This window comes from Mus caroli, chromosome 15, assembly GCF_900094665.2.
Source record: "Mus caroli chromosome 15, CAROLI_EIJ_v1.1, whole genome shotgun sequence".
Lineage (NCBI taxonomy): Eukaryota > Metazoa > Chordata > Mammalia > Rodentia > Muridae > Mus > Mus caroli.
Genome location: NC_034584.1, coordinates 77826670 through 77850262, shown reverse-complemented (window position 1 = coordinate 77850262; position 23593 = coordinate 77826670). Strand labels below are relative to the sequence as shown.

Here is a 23593-nt window from a genome sequence, read left to right as displayed (position 1 = left end):
TGGTTGGACTGGCAGCTCCTCTTTATGGATTCCTTGGACTGTGCCTGCCACACCCTGGAGACCTGGGCCTCACTCGAGATTTCTGAATCACTGCCTAGGATTTTCAGAGCTGTGCAGCCGAAGGGGTGGGAATAGGGCCCAGAAAGGCCACAGCAGCGTGGAAACCACTCAGTGTCCTGGCAACAGACAGGACGGGGAGCAGTGTATGTCTGGTGCTGTCTTCCAAACACAGGCTTCATTTTCCAAAAACCTAATCAAATACCTATACAACAAGGCTTCATCAGTACGGGAAAAGGTACCTGTTAGTTCTGAGCCACTGCAGGGCATAGCTTTCTGAAACACAGCAGATATCCCACGGACCCTGGAGCACTGCTGCCAACCGGCTTCCCCTCAGCAGTACTGAACCTGACTCTGGAGGAAAACCTGAACACTGACTCTCATGGGGAGACCCAGAGGAGCCACTCACGCCAGCACCACGCTGCACTCCACGCAGAGCATGGTGGGCAATCAGACCTCAGCAGGGCATAGAGCCCTGGGCTGTTCCTTCCCCATGCAGGCTCTGATGAGCTCCTGCCTCACAAGCTCCTGCCTTACTCCTGGTTGGGAGCAACAGTCAGCAGGACTTCAGCTCTTGGTGGCCTGTTGTCAGCCATACTGACTTTGCCCCACACTGGCCCTTCACCTCTCCCAGGCTTGACCCTGAGGGCAGCTGCTGTGTCCTGCTAGGAGCAACATGGAGGAAGAAGGACTGACGAGGACAGCCGGGGAAGTATTTCCACACAGGCAATGCTCCAGGATGTTACTAGCTGTCTTAGCATTGGGAAGCAGAGGGAGGCTGAGCCTGTAGGGAAGTTTCTGGAAGATTTTTCTGAGGTAGTGTCAGTGAGGGCTTTCCCTGGGTGTTGGGCAGGCCTAAATGGCTGTGTCAACTGGCAAGGCCTGAGCAGACTCCAGGAACCTGACTGAGGCCTTTAGGGGCAGGGCCTGGGCAGAGCAACCACCACTTGCTTCAGGTCCAGGAGATAAAGGAGGTACCATCTTCAGTGTACAGTCTGCCCTGGAGCCTCCAGTGCTATTTGAGGGATGCACTGATCAAGTCATAATATTGGGGTGCCCAAGAGCCCCTTGACCAGCTTCCACTGCGACCTAACATCTGGACCCGGCTCCACCTCCACCTGCCACCGGGCTCATCATCCATGGCATCTCTTAACCAGGGAGGGTGGTCCATCAGAATTCCGACTGAGCCGAAGGCGGCTTTATGTCCTGAATCTCTGTCTTTCTGTTCTAAAGTAACCATTGGAATAATTTTCTTACAGAATGATAGTTGCCATGACAACCAGAGCAAATTTTCCTTTTCTGAAACAGATGTCTCATTTAGTTGAAAATTAGAATGTGAGCAAACCCATGGGAAAAATTAATTCAAACTTTAACAGAGCACTGAATACAACGTAATCTCTCCGAGGTTAACCCCTTAACAGCTTTTCTGTGTGCGTCTGCTAACCTTCAGATCAAACCTAATTAGGCCCGCTTAGCCAATATAAATGACCTCCTCATGGCCAATCATTACAGGGTCCCCCTGAAGCGTGAAGTTGGGTTCCCTGACAGCTGATGCGGCTATAGACACTCCTCTATAGCAAGCAGCTGAATCGGAGCCTGCCTGGCCCTAGTTTCTGCTTCTCTGGAGCAAGCTTTCAGGCCCCAGAGTGGGCATATTCCCCAAGGTTCATCGGGGGGTACAGTGACCTTCTGGCTAAACCCATTTCCTGGGTCTAGAGTAAGGCAGTGGAGGCCTGACCCCAAAGTGTTCGCAGGCCAGAGATCATGTTTGAGCACTGACCCTATGGGACACTGAAGGGGCATCCACAGAGGGGCAGCTCAGGGGCCCCTCACCCACCCAGGGAGATACCTGCCATCATGGTTCCCACAAGCACAGAAGCTAGGGTGTAGAGCCATACCTAAGTGACATAGCCAGAGTACAGCACTTGGGTACCCAGAGTGCTGGTCCAGAGCCAGGCTCTCTCTTCTAACCCAAAACGATAAAAATAACCACCCTTCTATGGTAACACCCTCTGTATTTAGTTGCTCAGTTAACTCTTGGGAGGAAACTGCTGGGAGCTTCGCATTCAGGCACTGGAAGTGTTAGCACAGAGAAGGCTAGCATATCTGAGCACAGGAGCAAGAAGGGTTTGGGCCAGGATCCCAGACCCCTGCGTCCTGTGCTCAAGCTAATGGTTGATGCAAAGAGGCTGCTGTGGGTAACCAGGCACCAGCTCTCCCTTCCACACAGAAGCTTCCTGTCTGAGTTGCTCCCACAGGCTCCCTGGGAGGAGCCTTCAGCCTGGCTGATCAGGGAAGAGGCTGCATCCATCACAGGTTGCCTGTGTCACCTCCAAATCCCTCCATGGCTCCCCCACTGTCTCCAGGAAACAAACAAACAAACAAACATGCAGTCCCGGTGGCTTGGCACACAGGACCCTTGCACCTACCCCAACTGACTCTCAGACAATGCAGTCCAGGTTCCCATGAAGTTCCCCCAACAGGCTGACTGTGCCTGTTCTGCTCTGTAAGCAGCCCAAGCCTGTAGCTATCCCCAGACTTTGTCTCCTGCCACCCCACATCAGAGGCGCTAACTTCTCACCATGGCTCATATTCATAAGGCCCAACTCAAAAGCCATCTCCTCCAGAAGTGTCCCCTGATCACCTCTCTCCTCTGGCCCAGGTACCCCCCCACCCCACCCCCACCTCGATGGTCTGTTGGAGGTTTCTCCAGCATAGTGTTCAGATCTGCCCCTGTGTCTCTTATACCTGGCCGAGGGCTGAGCCGGGTGGCCCTCAGGGAAGGTATGTTCAAGAAGAACATCGATGAAAGATGAATGCAAACTGGAACAAGCCAGCAGGCACACTGTCAGGCTGCAGGCATGAAGAACTTCCGGGTTAGTATTCTCCCCTCTGTACCCTTCAAGTGGTAGTCCCGCCCTAAGACCTGCCAGTCAAGCTTCAGAGTGACAGCTCTAGCAAGGATGCCAGCCCCTTGCTAATCATCCTCACCCTCTCAGGAGCCAGCCAGCCCAGGGCGGGAGGGGCGGGGGGCAGAGTGTGCCCATTGTGCGAGGAGGAACCTGTATCCTGGTGTCACCACCTGCATTCTGGTGCTCAGAAAGCTTGATGCTGGGGGTGGACTCAGGTCAACTTACCCGTAGGATGCTCCCATTGGTCCCCTTAAAGACAGGCTTTCCTAAGCCACTCCCAAAGGGGTCAGCTACAGCACAGCTAAGTAGTGTCTCAGACGAAACTGCCATTTGTCACTGGGCGCAGAACCCCAACTAGGCTGTGACCCCCACCCCCGTTTTGCAATAGAGAAAACCAAGGCTCAGAGAGACCAGGGATAGGACCACAGCTCCCAAGCCCAGGGTCTAGACTGCACAGTGCAGATGTCCCACCTCTGGGGGACAGCCCCTCCTACTACAGCAGAGACTTGAGTCAGCTGTCTCCCCTGTGTCCCTGGGTGCTGGCATGCAGAGGCCAGGGGCTGGGGGAAGTGGATGGGTAGTAAGCAGTATGGCCCAAGGCTATGGTGAGTGGGCAGGGACCCACCAGCTGCCCAGTGTCCAGAAGCTTGTCATTCACACACCTGCTGGGGCCACAACAGCAGCCACCACGTCAGCAGCAGAAGGTGCAGCGCCGTAGAGTGGGTCCCTTGTCATTCCTAATTAATTTCCCCCACCCTTTCAATGTGTGGAATCGCTCATCTTTTGTTTTGCTGGGACTCTGTGCAGAGACGGCAAGTGATTCGTCTCAGACGTTAATCTTGAGTGGGGAGACGGAGCAGGCGCACAGCAGCCTGCTAGAGAGGACAGGGGCGGCACAGAGGCAGTGGCTGGGGATGAGAGGCAGAAGATAAGGATAGGAGGGAGAAGGGGAAGGAAGTGTGGTGTGTGTGTGTCCTTGACAGTGCACTTCCCTAGTCCACCTGTGCCTGTGGGTATATGAGTGTCTTTGTGTGCATGTGTGTGTGTGTGTGTGTGTGTGCAGACATGTGTGTGTATCACAAATGTGTGGGTAGGCTTGTGTGTTTATTGAATATATGTACATGTGTGTAGGCCTGTATGTTGAATGTGCATGTGTGCACAGATATGTGCGCCATCAGCTCAGAAGTGTCCAGAAGTCAAGGACACTTCCTGCTTCAGATACCATCATAGACATAGTGTATCAGGTCTGGGATGCTGAGAACCAGGAAGAGGGAGGGGTAGTGAAACAGCAGTGGACATACTTTCAGGCAGGGTCTCTGGGGACCTGAGCTGTGTCTTCTGCTGCCTCCTCGCCCCCCCCTCCCCCGGGAGAAGGACCTAAGCCTAGCCAGTCATATAGGCAGTTCCCTGAACAGACAGGTGGCTCCTTACTACATGCCATCTGCAGACAATGACAGATAGTACTAGGTGGCCTTGCTGACCACCCCCATGGCTCAATGCACAGCAGCTGCCTCTCTCTCGTTTGCACGAAAAGACTCAGCCATAGGAGGGACAGGAGCAGAAGCCCAGCCTATTCTGCTGTCCATGGGGCCCACCAGAGAGCCAGACCAGTGTCAGGAGGAGGCTACCCCACACCAGCACCGGCTGAGGCTAACACACCCCAGTAGAGTGACCCACATGCCTGCCTCCTCCCAGGTCTGAGATCACAGCCAGCCCTTTCAGCATCCCTGTACATCCCCAACTCACTGGTAACATAAGATATCATAGTCCTTTCTGTCCCCTGAGGACACAGATCAAACAGAGCAGGTCGAGGGAAGCCATTCAGGGCCTGTCTGGGTCCTGAGGAGAGGAAGTCTTCCTCAGTTGCCTGAACAAGCTATGAAGGCCATAACCTCATAAAGCTACCCAAAGATGCAGGACAGCTCAAGACAGATGCTGTATGGGGACTTCAGGGGGATGGACCTTAACATTAGTAAGACAGCAAGAGGCCACCAAGCCAGGGAAGGACTGGGCTTCCAACAAACCTTCCTCAAGCTGGCCCCCCCAAGGGCTTCAATAAAAGTAGACCACAAAGCTCACACCCTGACTCCAGTCCAGGCTCCTCTACCAGAGACTCCAGAGCCCAGACCTCCAGCAACAAGTCCCTGGTTCTCAGTCAGGATGCCCCAAGCCAAGACACTAGCATAAGGTGGTTCCTGCTAGGCACACTCACAGATTGAGGCAGGCAACCCCCTACACTGGGCTATGCACCAAACGAGACTCTGACTTCTAACAGAGCTGCCCAGACCTCTGAGTCTCAATAGACATGACCACAATAGACACACTAATGTCAAAAGACAGTCTAATACACACATCACACACACACACACACTCGCACAGCAGGAAAGCACCATAGATGTGGTTTGTCAAGGTTTTGTTAAGAGAAAAGGCAAGGGTTGTACCAGGAGTTGGACATCAGGTCCTGGACCATCCCATCACTCACACAGGACGGATGGAGGTCCCAAGCCTGCACACAGCAGAGCAGCTAGCCGACAAGGAGACACCTGCAAGGGCTCCAGGAAGCCAGGTGGGATGTAGCCAGGGCCATAAGCAGGGCTGGACTGACACAGCAAGACTCACTGTGTCCCACCAGCAGGCGGCCATAGCTGACGCTGTGACAGCCAGAGTAATGGGGCCCAGTTCAGGGCAGTCTCTCAGGGCATCAGGATGCTCAGACCAACACTCTAGATTCCTTGCTCTAGTACCCAGGACCTTGAACCCATTCTGGTCAGAGGATACGTGATTCTATATCATGCTCTTCCCCCGGTGAAAGGCATTCGAGTAGCACCTTGTTGTAGCTGTCCTGAGAACACCATGCTTCCCTCCCTGATCCAGCTCCCCTTGATCCTTGTGGGAACTTCCTTCATAGCAAGTCAGCTGGCTTCCTCAATCTTAGTACTTGGATCTCTGAAGTGAGAGAGTAGTGGGAACCTCACTGATCGTCCTGGGGATTGTGGTAAGACACATCTGTCACACCGACTCGCTTTCCCTAAGCACCGTCAGAGACAGACAGTGTTCCCAGGCTGCTCCATTCCAGCCCCAGGCTGTGCAGCAAGCCTACTTAACTGTACAAAGTAAGAGAATGGGACATCAAAGAGGACATGAGTGCCCACCCCCAGCTTGCCCCCAGAGGCCACCAGGCACTCGCTGTTCTGTGCTCGGCTCAGAGAGTGCTGTCTGCAGCTATCAGCTATGTAAAAGAAACCTTTATTATCCGTGCTCTCAACACTGGGTGGCCGCAGCCAGTCAGCAGCACGATGAGACTCCAACTGTGTGCCAGGCAATGTCTCTCTCTCTCTCTCTCTCTGGCCTCTTTGAATTCTCTGTGATACAGAGACTCTCTGTGTCGCCGTCGCACAAAGCCACAGTTCTGACCACAGCCATGCTGCTGGCACTAGCACAGCAGGCTGGGTCCTCAGTCCAGCCTTGTAGAGTGCCCAACTGGCTCCTAGAGACAAGACAAGTCCCCTCCTTAGGTCTCAGGGTGTGGCCCTGACAGGAGAGGCAATCCAGCCAAGCACAGAATCCTTATCTGAGCCCAGCCACCGGGGCGCAGGTCCCGAAGCCCTGCAGCCACTTCCCCTTCCCTAAGTTCAGCGTCTCAGCGGGTTTAGATCCCTTCTTTCAAAATACCACAAGTAATTAGAGCAGATGGGCCTGCTACGTGCCAGCTCCGCTCTCCCCCTCACTCCCTTCTCTCTCTCTCTCTCTCTCTCTCTCTCTCTCTCTCTCTCTCTCTCTCTCTCTCTTTGTGAATTTATCGCTGTTTTTAGTTCACTGGAGACAAAAAATGCATCCAAAACCCATAAATGAATAGGGTATATATGCAGGATTAAAAAAAGAAGAAGAAGAAGAAGAGGCAGGACTTTGCAAAAGCTGACTCTTCCCTCTTCCTACATTTACTTCCACCCGAGAGCCGCCCTGGGTCATGGACGTACGCCCAGCTATAGTTCTGGAGACCAGCAACTGTGTCAAAAGTCCCACAGAGTCACCATATGCCCATGAGGAAGGTAGGATTTCCCCAGATTTTTGCCCCATCTTTACTCTCCAGATGCTGGCAGAGAGCCTACCCAGGTCAAAGGCACAGAGAGGCAGGCATCTGGCCTTCGGTCTCGGGGAACTAGTGAGAGTGGGCAGCGTGGTGAGCCAGGAGGCGGCACGGGCAGGCCACGTGTCCAGAGTCCAACATGGAATAGGAACCTAGGGAGTAAGGGGGCCCAGTTCAGGGCAGTCTCTCAGGGCATCAGGATGCTCAGACCAACACTCTAGATTCCTTGCTCTAGTACCCAGGACCTTGAACCCATTCTGGTCAGAGGATACGTGATTCTATACCATGCTCTTCCCCCGGTGAAAGGCATTCGAGTAGCACCTTGTTGTAGCTGTCCTGAGAGCACCATGCTTCCCTCCCTGATCCAGCTCCCCTTGATCCTTGTGGGAACTTCCTTCATAGCAAGTCAGCTTGCTTCCTGAACCTTAGTACCTTGATCTCTAAAGTGAGAGAGTACACCTGAGACCTAAGGAGGGGACTTGTCTTGTCTCTAGGAGCCAGTTGGGCACTCTACAAGGCTGGACTGAGGACCCAGCCTGCTGTGCTAGTGCCAGCAGCATGGCTGTGGTCAGAACTGTGGCTTTGTGCGACGGCGACACAGAGAGTCTCTGTATCACAGAGGTCAAGAGGAGGCCACAGAAAGATTCGCACACAGGCAAACAGCCCAGGGAGGGGTCATATTGGACCCCTCTCTGCTTGGAATCCTCCCACCTGTGCACTCATTCATTCAAGAAACATCTATCAACATAAACCAGGTGCCGAGTCAGGCTTTGAAGTTAGAAAGAGAGAGATTACGTGCAAAAGAAGCCCCTGGTCTCAAGTGTTCCAGTGAGCAGAAGTGGTACTGAAGAAGCCCTTTGTTAGGGTGACATAAGACACTCCTGTCCCACTCTGAATGAGCTGGTGGAGTGAGGGACTAGGGCTGACCCAGGCCCTTGTGGAGACAAGATGGCAGAGAAGATCCACGGTGCCTGCCAACAGTGTCCACAAGGAAAAACACAAAGTGGGACCACATACATACACACACACACATCCCGCTCACTCACACCAAGTACCCCCATTTCCAGTGACACCAGTGATCAAGCCTGAAAAGCCAGCAGCAGGCTTTTGTTGGGCAAGGGAAAGAATCTCCAGGGTCCAGGGAGCACAGATCCCATCAGCGGGACACAGGAAGCACTTGCCAGGAAGAAAAGTGTGAAGCCGTCTAATCACACCCAAGTCCAGGGCTTCTGCTCATCTCGTGGCTCTGTAAGAAGGCAGAGCAAGAAGACAGAAGGTGATCTGTCAAGTGTCAAGTGACTAAGGACCCATGATCCACTCAGAGCACACTAAGCCTCTCTAGAAACCAGTAAGAAAGAGAAAGAACAGAGCTGGCCAGGGGGACAGCCCAGTGGTAAAGGGAGCTTGCCTAGTGTGTCTAAGACACTGGGTTTCATCCCCACGCCACTAAAACCAACCAAAAGACAGACTCTCCTTGCCCCCAGATAACAGACGAGGCAAAAGATTTGAGTACTTCAGAGAGGAGGAATGTAGGCAGCCAGAAGCCATGGAGAGGCTCCAAGGCTCACGGCAGCATCAGCACCCACCCTAGAGCAAGGAAAACCTACTGCCTTATGTTACAAAGTGTTGGCAGGGGTACAGGTAAGCAACTGCTGGCAGGGGACATCACTTGGCAAAACGACTTTGCAGAAGAGACTGGAGGGCTGGAGAAATGACTCAGTGGACAAAGTCCTAGCGGATAAGAGAGGAGCAAGAGCTCAGATCCCCGGCACACATGTAAAAGCAGGGAGCACGTGGTGGCTACCTGGAATCGCTGCTGGCACACAGAGACCCTGGGTGCATACCCCCCTGTGACAAGCAGATCACTACCTGTTAAAGCCACATGGGCTCTCAGACTGCCGTCCTGTATATGACAGAGTTCCAGCTCTGAAGCTGGGGAAAACATCTGAACTCCACGCGTCAGCCAATGTGACTGGAGAGAGAGAAGAAATAACCTTACCGCTCACTGTGTGCTGGCTAGTTTAATCACCAGCTTGACAAAATCCTCTGGGAAGGGAGACTCACTGACAGACTGACTGGAAAGGAGACAGGCTACAGGTATGTCTGTCCGTGGAGCTTGTCTTGAATCACCTGAATTCAATAATCATCCATCACTCTCTCCCTCCATGAACCACCCTGAGGGTAGCTGACCGGTGCCAAGAAATTGACTGTGTTCACCTCAAACCTTAGGACACGGTTGTGGGGAAGGGTTCATCCCACACACCTCACCCAGGTCTGGGTGGAGTCTGTAGCTAGGCTACGAGGTTCTGAAGCTATGAATACATTTTTAAAGGCTGGTTTATACCGTTTCCATGTGTGTGGTTTCTAGCATCCTTAGGACACCAGCCACTAACGGTCTCTTCCTTGGAAGAGTAACATACGTACTGAGACCTCACATTTACTGGCCAGACAATGAACCTCGCGGAGGCTGTTCAGCTTGGCCAATGCTTCCATAGCCCAGTGACAGGACTAGGACTCCTGGATGACAGGGCTGGATCACCAGGCCAGGAATGTATTGGCAAGATGCACAGAGGCCTCATCAGCAGAGGCCTGGTGATGGCTGCCCCCAGGCCCTCCAGAGGCCATGGAATAGGAGGGGGAGGTCACCTGTGACCCACAGGCACACATCCCCAGCAGCGACGCACTTTCTGGGTGAGCATCTTTCTGATGCAGAGTGAGGCAGGATCCACAAAGCTTTCCTGGAAACGAGCCACAGGGAGGCAGCAGGTCCCAAGCATCCACCTCAGTGTTGCTGTGGTCCTCAGGTACTCCGTCCCTGGAGGGATACTGAGGGATGTTACTCTGGAAAACCTGGTTTCCAGGACCTTGGGGAGAAAGGTAGGGCAGGGATGCCAGTCAAGAATCCAGGGGTGGAGGCTCTGGCTGCCCAGCCTGTGGATTCTGTTTCTTACTGTGACCCATACAGGGTCTGAAGTAGTGCCACAGTGCCTACAAGCCTGACACCCCGTCCAGCCTCCTGGCCTTTGCCTGCAACAACCACTCCATTCCCCACATCCTTAGCTCCGTGATCTCTTCAGTTCCCAGATCTCTCCATGGAGGCTTTTCGCTGACCCTAACTCCCAGGGCTTCTTCCTGAATCAGGAGACAGCTGCTGACTGTGGTTTGCCATCAGGGCGGGAACCCAAGACAGCAATGACTGCAATGGTGAGTTCCTGCCAAGTCCATGGGGATTGGTGGGAGCCATGTTCTCAACAATTCTCACGGATGGCTTGATCCATCTACTTATGATCCAGGAGAGTGATTCTCAGGTCTCCATATCCCCTAGGACACGCACATGGTACTTAGGAAAGTATTGCATGACCCTGACTCCAGAGAGGGCAGAGCTCACCAGGAGTTGGCCAGAAGTCTGGGGCACCTCTGTTTTGAAAACCCTGGCTGAACCATGTGCCCACCTGGACCTCTTCTTGCCTGTCTATAGAATGGGGTTGTTGTCAGCCTAACCCTCATCTGGCTTGGGCTAACCCCCTTCTGAGCATGCCCCCTTTGATCATGAGTTACAAGAACCACAAGCCACTGAGGGTGTTTATCTCGTGCCAGGCAGAGCCACACGGACCTCAAGCACTGCTATACTGCAGTGACATCATCTCCCCATGGCACAGTGGGACCAGAGGCTGCCACAGTTACCCAAAGTCACGGGGCTGGAGTGGTTGGTGGTGCCTTGATCTGTGCAGCCCGTGTTTCAGGCACACCGCTAGAGACACAGCTTCTCCAACACACAGAGGGGAAGGGACAGCTCCCAGGACTAATTCTGTGGCCCCACAGAAACAGAGCCAGTCACCTCCTGCCACCTGTCTCCAGCCCCAGGTAACTTCAGAGAAACAAGCAGAATGCTGCACACAGAGCAGCCTTGGGGCTGTTTGTGTCACCAGGCCAAAGAAAGCATGGTGTGTAAGCACAGCCAGGCTGGGGATGTGTGTGCCACCCTCCCTTTATCCTAGTTCTAAAGCCTGATCCAGTGGGGAGGGAACATCGTGGATTCCATCATGCCCTCTCAGGAGCACAACACAGCTTCCTGATTATCCCCTCCCCCAACACACACCCTGCTCATTTACTCTGCTCACCAGCCTGGGCTTCCACTGACACAGGTCTGCGGTCAAGAAGAAGGCAAGGCCTGGGGGAAGCCAGAACTAAAGAGGCCAGTCATGTCCACAGTGAAGGTCACACTGGGGCCACTGGTGGCCAGAGCTCCAAGCAGCAGGACAGTGACTGAAGTGGCAGCTGGGCTCACCCAAGCCTCATCCTCTTGGCTAGTTCAGTGATGGCTTATGAGCCGTTCCCTGGAGAGAGGAGTGCACACCTAGGGAGCCCTAACGCTGAGTTACTCAGCTCTCCTGAGCCTGGCTGCTGGGTGGTGTGTCTCCTCCATTCCCCTCGCCCTCCTTACTAGACCATGAAGGAAGGGCATCCCTGTAACACACTAACAAAGCAGGTCTCCATCCTCTGTGCACTTATGGCAACGGCCATAGGCTCGGGGGAGCCCTCTGACACCTTATAGCCACCACTGGAGGAGGGCACACTGCCACTCCATTCTGTAAGAAAGTGAGCTAAGGCATAGGAAGGTCATCCAGTGATACCCAGGGCAACACAGCCCACAAAATGTGAGGCTAAAATTAAGCTTAGGGTTTCCTAGTTTTGGGGGGGGGGGTTGTTTGTTTGTTTTGGTCTCTAAGCCATGCCTCTAACCTTTATAACCTTCTTTTTAAGGAGCTGTGTGTGTGTGTGTGTGTATATAGGTATGTGAGTGATGTGTATATGGTGTGTGTGTGTGGTGTGTGTATGGTGTATATGGTGTGTGTGTGTGTGTGTGTGTGTGTGTGTGTGTGTGTGTGTGTGTGTGTGTGTGTGTTGGGGCAGGTTGTAAACTACAGGGAAGAGATCTAGTCTTGATTCTTGACCTCACACTCCTCACACTCAGAACCTGTCTCATCCTAATGGCCCCACCCTATTTTGCCCCGCCCAGATTGTTCAGGCCTCAGGACCCATCAGAAGCTCAAGGTGACCCATGTGAGCTTCTCACATGAGCTGGCTTCAGATCAGCCTTTGCACCCTGTCAGGCAGCCTCAGCTTCCTTCTCACATCCTTGCCCTTGGTTTCGAGTCCCTCACCTCATTGAGTGTCCAAAAACCTTCAGAGGCAGCAGGAGGGTACATGGAACCCTTGAGCATCACCACCCCAGGCAGAGACAGCAGGCTCCTCCTGGGACAGGAGGATGGGTCAGGCTGGCCCCTCTCCCTTCCCTGGGGCTTCATAAGATCCACACTGGCCCTATCCCCACCTCAGCCTCAAATCACCAGGGGACATCAAACACCACGGCCCAGGGCTCCCCAGATGTGTTGTGTTTTCTTAGCTCACCCAGAGCCCTCCACAGTGCCACCCCCTCCCTGCCCACGCCCATCTCCTCCCATGAGGCTGAGGTCATCCATCTTCTCTGGGGAGCTTCCTCTCGCCCTGCCAGCACTTCACACCCTGTGACCACGCAAGGGCCAGTAGATCTGCCCGCAGACTATTGACATGATGCCACAGGCGGCGGCAGAATCACCACCATCTTGTTCATTACCTGATCCTTATCACTACCACCAGCCTCACCGGTGACTGCCATCATCACCAACACCAGCAGCAGCAGCAGCAGCAGCGTCACTGCCATCCTCATCATCATCACCAACATAACCACATCATCACTATCATCTACATAAGTACAAACTTCATCGTCATCATCATCATCACCATCATAAGCATCACCACCAACATCATCACCATCACCACAGATCTCCACCATCACCATCACTGTCTGCGGCAGCACCGTGATAGTCAGTTACCATTGCCACGGACACAGTGACCATCACAAAGCAAGTCTGGACCCGTGGTCACTTTGAGCACCGCCCAGCTGGGTGAGTTCAGAGCGACGGCCCAGTCAGCCACTGTCTCCAAGAGAATAAGGATTCCCTGTGCATTTGTTTTTTAAACAGCTGCTGTCCCTGTACAGGAAAGTGTCCCATGGGACCGTCTAATGGTCCCAGATGCCTTTCCTCAATTATGTGGATCAACTGTCTTTTCCAACAACCACATGCCTTTCTGTGGAGGACAGAAGACAGGCAGAAAGGGAAGATTCCCTCGTGCTGGAGGCGCGTGTTTGAAAGAAAGCCCTGCAGCCCTCCCCTGCCGAGCTGTGCCATCTTGGAAGGTCCATACTCTCTCCCAGCTCCGTTTCTTTATCGTGAGTTGGAGACAATACCACCTGCCTGCATGTAAGACAACATATATATATATTGTTATATATATATATATATATATATATATATATATATATATATATATACACATATCACGTAGAGGATATAGGTGATATCACCCTTCCTTGGTTCCAGATGGGGAAACTGAGGCCCAGGGGGGTGACAGTAGCCTGCCTGAGGTCAAACAGAGGGTGAGAGTGACAAGACCAAGACCCAGATCCTCCTGTTCTCATTGCACCAGCCCTGAGCTTCAACTTTGGGTCCCGATGCCCCTGTAGGAGACTGGAGTCGCCACCACCCGCTGCCTCGCCCTAACAGCTGGTGAAGGTGGGGGCCGATCACACTCACCATGGGGAGCCGTAGATCCGGAAGCCACGCACCGTGACCTCTGAGTCCTGCAGGTAGATGCAGTTGGTCAGCAGAGACTGCACGTTCTCATAGTTCTCCGGCTTCAGCTTGGACACAGATGGGAAGTAGTAAAAGTCCTGCTTGATGAGATCAGCCATGAACTCCTGGTCGAAGGTCAGCTCGTGGTTGCCCGCAATCACGATCTTGTACTCATAGGGCAGGCTGCCTGCGGGGTGGGCATGCACAGAGATGCTGGCGGCCCTTGTGGAAGCCACAGGGCCACCAAAGGGAGATAGCTGGGGACAATCCCTGGAGTCCCTCGGCAGGGGTACCCCACTGCCCCCATCCTGGCCTCTAGATCGGAGGAGGCAGTGTCCCAATCATTTTCCAGGCTCAGCCTGCCTGGCCTTTACTGGCCATCAGTCCTTGAGCACAGAGCAGCATCCTTCCAGGACCTAAGCTGCCTTAGTTTTCTCTGCTTCCCTCCCTTCTGTCTACTTCTGACTAGAAGAAAACCTCCCAGCTCAGCTGGGAGAAAAGCCTCAGCTGCCACCAGTCTCTCAGCTTTCTCCATCTTAGGCTATCACCCCTCAGCCTACACGTGCAAGCTCTTGGTAGAATCTGGTTCAAACCTTCAGAGATGCTGCCCTCAGGGAAAACCCCACTGCCCAGCAGCATCCACATGGAATTTGCAGTCAAAACAAGGTTCTGGAATGCCCAACCTTTTGTACACCGTGGTCTGATGTCATCTGCAAGGTTCAGACCCAAGAACCACACAGCAGGTTACAAAACCAAAAAACCAGGAGGCTAACAGCCTCAGAGTGACCAGCAGTGCCCACCTATGGGGCATCCTCCCCATTGGCCCAGAAAGTGCCATTCACCCTGCCCTCATTCAGTGCCCAGACCCCACACTGCCCAGCCCTCTGCCTCAGTTGCTGCATGAAGGAAGCTGTAATGGCTCTGGAAGCCCTGGTTTGAGAATTAAAATAAAATGTTGGGCTGTGGAGACAGCTTAAAGTGTCTGCTTTGCTCTAGCCCCAGAACCCATGCTGTGGCTGTTGTTGTTGTTGCTGCTGCTGCTGCTATTGTTGTTGTTGTTTTAAAATCCAGGTCTAGTAGCACACACTTGTAACCCCGGTCCTGGGGAAGTAGAGAGAGGTGGGTACCCTGGGCTCACTGACCTGCTGGCATAGTCTACCTGATGAGCTCCAGGTTAGTGATAGAACTTGTCTAAAAAAAAAAATCAAAACAGAAGATGCCTAAGGAATGACTGACACAGAGATTGACCTCTGGCCTACACACACACACACACACACACACACATACACACACACACAATCAATGTGTGAGTGTTCCTAGGAGAACCAAGTTTGGTCTTCTGCCTCTCTTCTTGGTAACCCATGCTCAAGGATCTGGAATCAGAATCAACAACCGGGCTGAGATGCAGCCGCCATGTGTATTCTGGGGAGAAGCCTGTTCCGGCCCTCAGGTGAGAGCCAGGATGGGCAGCTCAGGCTCAGGGCCTTGTGATCTGTGACACAATGTGACACCCTGCGCTCACTCACTGCTGCATGACCCAGGCAAGATGGAAAGGTGAAATATAGTGGGTCATGGGACTGGGAAGGAACCCCTCACTCACCTCAGTCTAGATGAAGCTTCTCACTGCCTGAGGATCAAGGTGGTCCTCGGTCTTTCACGGAGACAGATTTCAGATCAGCACCAGGCGGCGCTCAAAGCCGGAGCGCAGGCCTGGAATATGACCTGTTTTCTTTCCATGTGTGACCTGTGCTTTCCTGGGAACCTCACTAACAAGGCGATTAACTTTGTTCACAGTGAAAACAACTCTCGGCTCCCTGTGTGACCCTCATGACCCCACTGCTTTACCCTTATCAGCCTTAATCCTATCCAGGGGACTTCAGAAAGGCTCCCTCTGAAGAGAGAGAGAGAGAGAGAGAGAGAGAGAGAGAGAGAGAGAGAGAGAGAAACAGAGATAGAGGATATAAATTCAGAAGCCACCGAATCATATGCATGGCTACTATAAAGACAGTTAAGGTCAATTCACTCTCTCTCCCTCACCCACCCTCTCCCCCATTCTGCTTTTCTCTCTCCCTCCCTCACCCTACCTGGCACATAGCCACACATGGGGTACAGTAGTGTATACTAGCTTTTTTTTTTTAACAAGTCCCTCCCTTCCCCCCTCTCTAATACCCATACTTAAAACTAACTCTGTCAAAATGTCTTCTAGGAGCTGGAGAGATGACGCATCAGTCAAGGGCTTCTGCCCTTCCAAGAGCCTGTGTGCAGTTCTCAGCACTCACATCTGGAGGCTCACAGCTGCCTGTAACTTCAGCCCCAGTGGGCCTGACGCCCTCTGGTGGCCTCTGTAGTTGCTGCACTCACATGCCCATACACACAAAATGTTAACATTGCCTTCTGTTCCTGGCTGACTTGTCCTGAAGTTCTTTGCTACAACTTCTTCTGCATGGAGATTTTAAAACAAAACAAAACAAAACAAAACAAAACAAAAACCAAAGAAACAAAAACAAAAACAAAAAAAAGGGAAATACCCAGCTAGGACTCTCCAGCTCCTCCTGACAAACCCACATCCTAACAGCAATGAAACGGAACAGTCTAGACGCCAATGATACACTTTTCCAAGCAGGCCCACCTGAGACCTATACCACCTGCTTCACCACATGCCTGGCCATCAAGGCAAAGGGCTGTGGGTGTCCAGTGACTCTCAACCTGGCTAGGGCACTGTGGCAGCTAAGGAACCCTGATCTGCACACTGATTCAGTGTCTCTAAGTCTGATCATCAGCTCTGGAAAACCATGGTGATAGGACAAGTCCGAGCCCAAGACTCAGTTCCAACCTCCTGTGTGGCCACACTCCCCCCCCCCGACCCCTGCCACATGCTAACAGCTTCCTCACACATGAGAACTCCACCCGTGTGAGAAATCTCTGTGCTGCAGACCACATTGGATGGAAATGCACAAAAACTTTCAACATTCCAAAGGAAGAAGAAGTGAGCTTCTCTGAGCCAGAGTTTGCAAACTAGAGGCTACAAGCCCCACCCCTGCCCCAGACATAGTCAGCTTGCTACAGCTTTGGTTTTTTTTCATTGAATTTGTTGCCAGCAATAAAAATTTGAGAGATTCCCAATAAAACTTCATTCTTCTTGGTTTCTAAAAATAAGCAATTGTATTCGTTATTATCATCTTGTCATTATTAACATTCGGTGAATCTGGCTCAGTCATGAAGTGCCGATTTTCTGTCTCCTTGAACAGGAGGAATCCTACCATCTCACGGAGTATAGTTCACTCATTTTGACATGTGGTCCACTGTCAGCCACTTGGGGTTTGTGGCCTTACCGTAACCACACCCTGGCCTAGGAGGGTCAGTGGGAGGTAAGTGATGACCAATGAGGCTGTGGGAGATGGAGTCCCCAAGCCCCACCCTGCGGTTTACTGCAACTAGTCCCGGTGGAAATCCCAGAATCCAGGGAGTGGGCGTGTTAGCTCCACCCATCTCCATTCCCTCACAAGTCTAGTGAACAAAGCCACCTGCACCACTGTAGCTGAGCACTGCACTAGAGCTGAGGACTGAGTGGGGACTGAGTGGGCAGAGCAGCAGGGAGGAGCTTAACTGACCACCTGCTCCTGGAGCAGCACCCTAGTGTCACCGCGATCTTGATTCCCCACAGAGCCATCCAAAGTAGATATCATTAAGTTCACTCCATATCTGAGGGCCTTGAGCCGAAGATAGGAGACTGGAGGAGCCCCACCGTTCAGGTGCAGGGGTGACATTGCAGATGTCAACTAACTCGGTGCCTCTGGGCCATTGACCCAGAGTCCTTCAAGGCCATAAGACCCTAGAGTCAGCCTGGGAACCTCATTAGTCCTTCCCTGAGCACAGAACAAGGACTGGTCCAGGAGGTGACAAGAGAGCCCAGCAGGATGGGGGGGTGGCCACCACTGGCTGCTTACGTCCCTGATTCATCCTGGCTTCCGTTCACAGTGCGAGCGAAGCTAGGGGGTGGGGCCGCACTAATGGATTTCTGTCATGTCTCTAACTGGGGGTGCTACTTAAGTAAATCAGCAAATTACGCCAACTGCACAATTCCACGCTTCTGCAGTAGTGACTCTGTGGGGGCTGGGTGTGCAGGAAGCTGTCAGCTCCCCTCAGGAGCTCTACCAGTGGCAGACAAGGAGAGCTGAGACCTATAGTCTCCAGGGATTATGACAGAGCACAAGGGACCACCTCCCACGCCCAAGGCCAGGCAGCAGGAGGGAGCTGTACCTTCCCAGGGTGACAGGTTCAAATATCTGTTCCCTTCAACAAGGTGGGTGTCACAGGCAACACCCCATCCCTGAGACGACAAAGGTCAAGCCCTGTGTCCATCTGTCTGGGAGGTCCGTTGGACTTGACAGCTCACCAGCTGCCTGTGATCTCCACAGACACTAAGCATTTCTCTCTCCTTTTGACATCTGAGGGAGATGATTTGGGTTGCCAAAGCATAAGACATGCTAAGCAAAGGAGTGGCTAAAAAAAAAAACCATGGGTGACAAAATCTCCTGGCACTCCTGTGACAGCATGGAGGTACATTCTGAACCACCCTGCCTTGTCCCTCAGCGTGTGTGTGTGTGTGTGTGTGTGTGTGTGTGTGTGTGTGCGTGTGTGTGTGAATTGAGAGTTAAGTAGGAGGAAGGGTGAATGAGTGGATGGACAGATGGACGGATGGACAGACAGGCAGGCAGGCAGGCAGATGGGTAGGTATGTGGATGGATGGATGGATGGATGGATGGATGGATGGATGGATGGATGGATGGACAGATGAATGGGTGGGTATGTGGTTGACTGGCTGGGTGGGTGGGTGATGATGAGTAGTGAATGGGGGTGGGTAGGTAGGGGGAAGAGGGAAGAGGGGATCAGTGGATTGGTGTGTGGGTGAAAGAGTAACTGAGTAGGTGAACAGATGAATGATTAAATGGCAGGGTGTGTGTGGAAGCAGATGTAAGGGTGGATGGTTGGTAGGGTGTATAAATGGATTTTTACAAGCCTGCATGCTATTGTGGGTAGGAAGTTGGACAGACCAATGGGGAGCTGAATGGAGAGGCAGATGGAGGAATACACCTCTCGATCAATCCACCTGGTAGCGCTGACTTGTCTCCTTCACATGAAGAGAGTCTCCATCTTTCTGGTTCCTTCCTTCCCTTTAGGATCCCTGTTCTTGCCAGGAGATGGCTTTCAGACTTACTCCTTCATCTATGTAATTGCCCATCTGTGAGTCTCCTCCAGTCTTCCTTGCTCTCTAGCTGACGGGGAGCATGGAGGCCAGACTAAGGCTCTTCAACGGCCTGCTCATCACTGACTTAGGGCTGTGGCCCCTTGTTACAGGCTTGCCTTCCAGTCCCAGAACCCAGAACATCTCTGAGTGTGGTAAGACATCTTGTACAGCACCACCTTCCCACCCTCTACCCATACAGAGAAGTGAGTGTACCCCATGCCCAGCTGCTTCCAGTGCCCGGACAGAAGCCCGACCCCTGGGGTGGGGCTGTTTCACAAGCAGAGGTGGACCAGGTCACACTGTCACCCTGTGGAGCCAGGAATGGAAAATGCAGGAGACCAGAAGAGGCAGCCATTGGAAGGTCTCAGCCCAGGGCAGCTTGAGTGAGTGGATGGCTTAGCTAGTTGGTTAGGCTTAGGGTGGCAGGCATGTCCCAATGCCTTTTCTTTTTCTCTGACTTTCCCAGCCTGACATCCTCAACTGAGGCATTGGTCAGCCTGTCCAAATGCATGCTACACTGGGGGTGGGGGGGCTGTGTTCATTGAAGCTGTACTCTGTTAGAAGCCCAAGACTTATTCTGCTTTGCTGTATCCCAGGAAATGTTCTTTTAGGACCCCAAAAATAGCGAGAGCACTTTAGTGAACTATTGTGCTCCACTTCTGTGGAGAGACACCATGATCAAGTCAACTCTTATAAAAGAAAACATCTCATTGGGGCTGGCTTACAATGTCAGAGGCTTAGTCCATTACAATCATGGCAGGGAGCACAGCGGCACGTAGGCAGACACGGTGCTAGAGAAGTGGCTGAGAGCTCTACATTCTGATCCAAAGGCAGTGACTGGGACTAGCATGGGCCTTTGAAACCTCAAAGCCCACCCCAGTGACACATAGTGGTTTGAAGGACTCCATAGCACCACAATGGGCGGTGTCCCAGGTGGCCCTTTTAGGGTGCTCTGGTATACTGATCCTCAACCCTTGACCTCAAAGGCAGCCTCTACCCCTGCCTTTTCAGAACTGGTAAACACACCCTACCATGTCAACATGGTGACACTAAGCCATCTACCTAGAAGCTACACTCCTCTCCAGCTTACTTGAGATGCTGGTATCTGCTAAATATGGGTTTTTCAATGGATAAAGAGACCTTGAACTGTCAATCAGGAGAGCAGATGAGAGTGACAGGTGAGTTTTCCTCTTCACTTACCAGAGGCATGGAGTCCAGGAGCATCCGAGCAAAGCTTCCAAAGGCAGCCAAGTTGAGGTGCACAGAATGCTGGGGGACTCCTGTGGGAGCCTGGGAAGTCCTGACATTAATCTCCCTCCAAAGATGTTATTAAACCTTTATTGCTAACCTGTTCTATGCCATCCCAGGCTGCACTGGGTCCACACAGCCTGATCTGTCACACTCTGTGAAAGGCACACACATTTCTACACCATCCATGCTGGTCCCAGAGTGGCACATTGAGCCCAGCAGGGTTTTAGCATGCTCTAAACACAATGACAATCAGGAAGGTACCCACTTACTGCTTTTTTTTCCTGCCCATTCCCTGTCTCACAGAACACAGTGGAGGGGGTGGGATGCAGAGACGGTATAACGATCTCTGATTGCATTTTTAGTGCGTCGTTGACAGTTCTGTGTTTAAACGCTTGCCAATGTCTGGGAGATTCGAGTTAGCAGACGGCTTAGCGTGGCGCAGAGTCTAGGGGAACGCTGGGAAAAAGCTAGCTCTGAGAGTCAGCAGCAAGCTGCCGGTGACCAAGTCCTAGGGCCAGGCACACAGCATGGATCATGTGAGCCGGTTGGTGTAAACAGAGTGGGATCCATGTCTGACCCAGACAGGCAAAAGAGCCCTGGAACAGGATATGGGAGGCACGGGCTATGCCTACAGTTCTGTCTGTAGTGACCTCCCAGGGCCAGGCGCCAGGATTAGCAATGTGTATGTGATACATCTTGACACTCGCTGTAAGCAAACACCATATCCTCCAGTCTGCAGAGGAAGACAACCTAGTAGGGTAGCAGGCTACATAGCCCAATCCCATATCTACCTCTCATTGGCTGGCTGACTCAAGAGGGGCGCCTTCAGCACCCTTGCCTGCAGCCTGGATGCTCACCATGTGCTAGCAAACACAGGAAGTCACACTTTTTCCCTCTCCAGACGTGTTCCATCAGCTGTATATGACAGGGATACATTGGGGGAGAGGCACTCAGTCACTTAAGAGCAAGAAGCATACCATGGCACCCCAGGGTCCACAGGAGAGCTCAGCCGGTCAGAAGGTGAAGCAGATATGTGACTAAGAGCCTCAGCAGTGGGTCACACCATGTGAGCCAAACAGGCAAGTGAGCAAGCTAAAGGCCACCAGTTTGGTGTCTCTGAGGGGACCTGGGGCATGTGAGCTGTTCCTCATAGTATGGCACTCTGGGTATTCAAGGCAAATGGAACAGGGTCTCACCTGAGCGCCCCACAAAGGGTCTGTTGGCTGTGGTGTGCTTGGCTTGCCTGTGGAAGGCGTGCTGCTAACCCTGGCAGACACAGTCCCTGCAGCCCAGGGAGATTCCAAGGCATCAGAACATCACACAGAAAATACAGAAAAGCTGAAGGCTTAGATCCTCAATTGATTGTATCACAACCTGGGGTTCTCTGGAGATTTCATCCCAGAAATGGGAGAAAAGACAGTAGATTTTGTCTAAACAGGGGCTCCAAAAAGTTCCAGCATTACCCAGGGCACAGAGAGGCTCAGGGACCCATACCCACCTGCAGCTTCCTGCTGCAAAGACATCACTGTGGACAGACATGTGTTAGCACAGCAGGGGCTCCGCTAAAGCAAAGGCTGGCCCTACCACATGCCTCAGCGACTCCTGTGGGTCCTCTGTGGGAGGCTCCTGGAACCACTGTGCCACGCTGGTGCCCATATTTAAAAGGCAAATGCGATCCGTCTTCTGTTCTGTGCTAATAGCCCAAATGTTTAACTTCCCAACATTTGTTTTGCCTGGGAAATGTTTTTCAAACAGGGACATTCAGTCCTAGGCGCCATCAACTGTGTTTCCAGTGCTACCGTAGTGTGGACCACTTCAGGATGAAGGATGCCCATGCCTCTACACCCGTATATAAGGCTTCCCACAGGGGAAAGAAGTTTATGGGACCTTATGCCCCCAGAAGCCAGGGTCTAACAGAAAATACGTACCCAAGTACATTCACAAAAGGCCTGTGGTGACCTGGGGGAATCTTGCTTGGGGTTTCTGTTGCTATGATAAAGCACAGTCTAAACGTAATCTGGGGGGATGCAAGTTGCTTGGCTCATATATTCCAGGTCACAGTTCTCTGAGGGAAGCCAAGGCAGAAACTCAAGCAGGGCAGGAACCTGGAGGCAGGAACTGAAGCAAACACTGGAGTGGTGCTGCTTATGAGCATGTCCTCCTGGCTTGCTCAGCCTAATTTCTTATACAACCGTGTCCCACCTGTCCAGGGGTGGCACCACCCACACCTGTCATTAATTAAGAAAATGCACCACAGGCTTTCCTACAGACCAGTCTCTCTACTGAGGTTCCCTGCTCCCAAATGTGTCAACTTAACAAAAAGCTAACCAGCATAGTTGATGATGGTGGCACTTACATGAGGCTATGGTGGCCACTATCATGGTTGTGCCCTGGCTCCTCATCCAAGTGGTTGGGTCACCTGGATTGGCCAACCCATGTACCTCAGACCTTCTTCCTTCCAGCTCTTCTTTCTAATTCCTGCTATGCCCATCAGCCAAATACTGCTCCTTCCAAGATGTCTTCCCTAGGTAAGCCCTCTCCAATCTGGGGGACTGACACCAGACCTGGATGGGGCAAGGTGAGGACAGGGTGAAGTGAGGCTCAGGATGGTGACTCTGTCGGATCTAAGCCAAGTCCAGACAGATGCGGGCCTTACTCTAGGGGAAAAGCAGGCTGAGTTAAGGCTGAGTTAACCCAGCATCTCCTACCACTGCATCCAGCATCTCCTGCCACTTCATCCAGAGACATTTCAAGCTGTAAGGCAAATCTCAGTGTGGAACTTGGTACCCAATAGACACTCGGTGCATGTGTTGAATGCACACAGTATCACTACACCTGTTCAACAGATGCTACGCTGTGCTAACTACACACACACACACACACACACACACACACACCACAACTGAACCAACAAGAAGTCAGCCACTTTTTTGAGAAAAGCAAGATGTTTAACAGAGCATATCCAAACAAACCCAAGATGAGGGCATAGAGGTTCCATTTCTAAAGCAACATTGCTAGCTGTAAGAAGTATTACAGTGACATCTGAAATAGGAATATTAAAATGAGCAGTGCCCAATTGTGCCTTAAAGAAACAAGTGCTTCCTAACCCTCAGGGGATATTCTGGAAGAGGGAGAGAAAGCTGTTAAGGCCAGGAGATCAGAGAATTTGCTATGAGATTCTGTCTCCTAGTAATATCAGATACCCACAAGATCTCATCAGCATGACTACCCACACGTGAGATGAACTAAGATGACCAATCACCAATGGGCATTCCAAATGGAACAGGGAAAATGCCAAGAGTCCTCAACCCTTCTCTCTCTCTCTCTCTCTCTCTCTCTCTCTCTCTCTCTCTCTCTCTCT

General features: G+C 52.3%; 1 protein-coding gene across 6 annotated transcripts in view; it reads right to left on the bottom strand.

Annotated features, from left to right (window-relative positions):
* Mpped1 (metallophosphoesterase domain containing 1) overlaps positions 1–23593 on the bottom strand; it is a 78891-nt gene that overhangs the window by 8957 nt on the left and 46341 nt on the right. For 4 of the 6 annotated variants that reach the window (XM_021183538.2, XM_029470158.1, XM_029470156.1 and 1 more), the window contains exon 4: positions 13695–13920. In XM_021183538.2, the coding sequence (XP_021039197.1) occupies positions 13695–13920 (226 nt within the window). Of the gene's footprint in view, positions 1–13694; positions 13921–14875; positions 14925–15333; positions 15554–23593 lie in introns of those variants that run through there. The other 2 variants (XM_029470159.1, XM_029470160.1) reach the window with 2 other exon arrangements.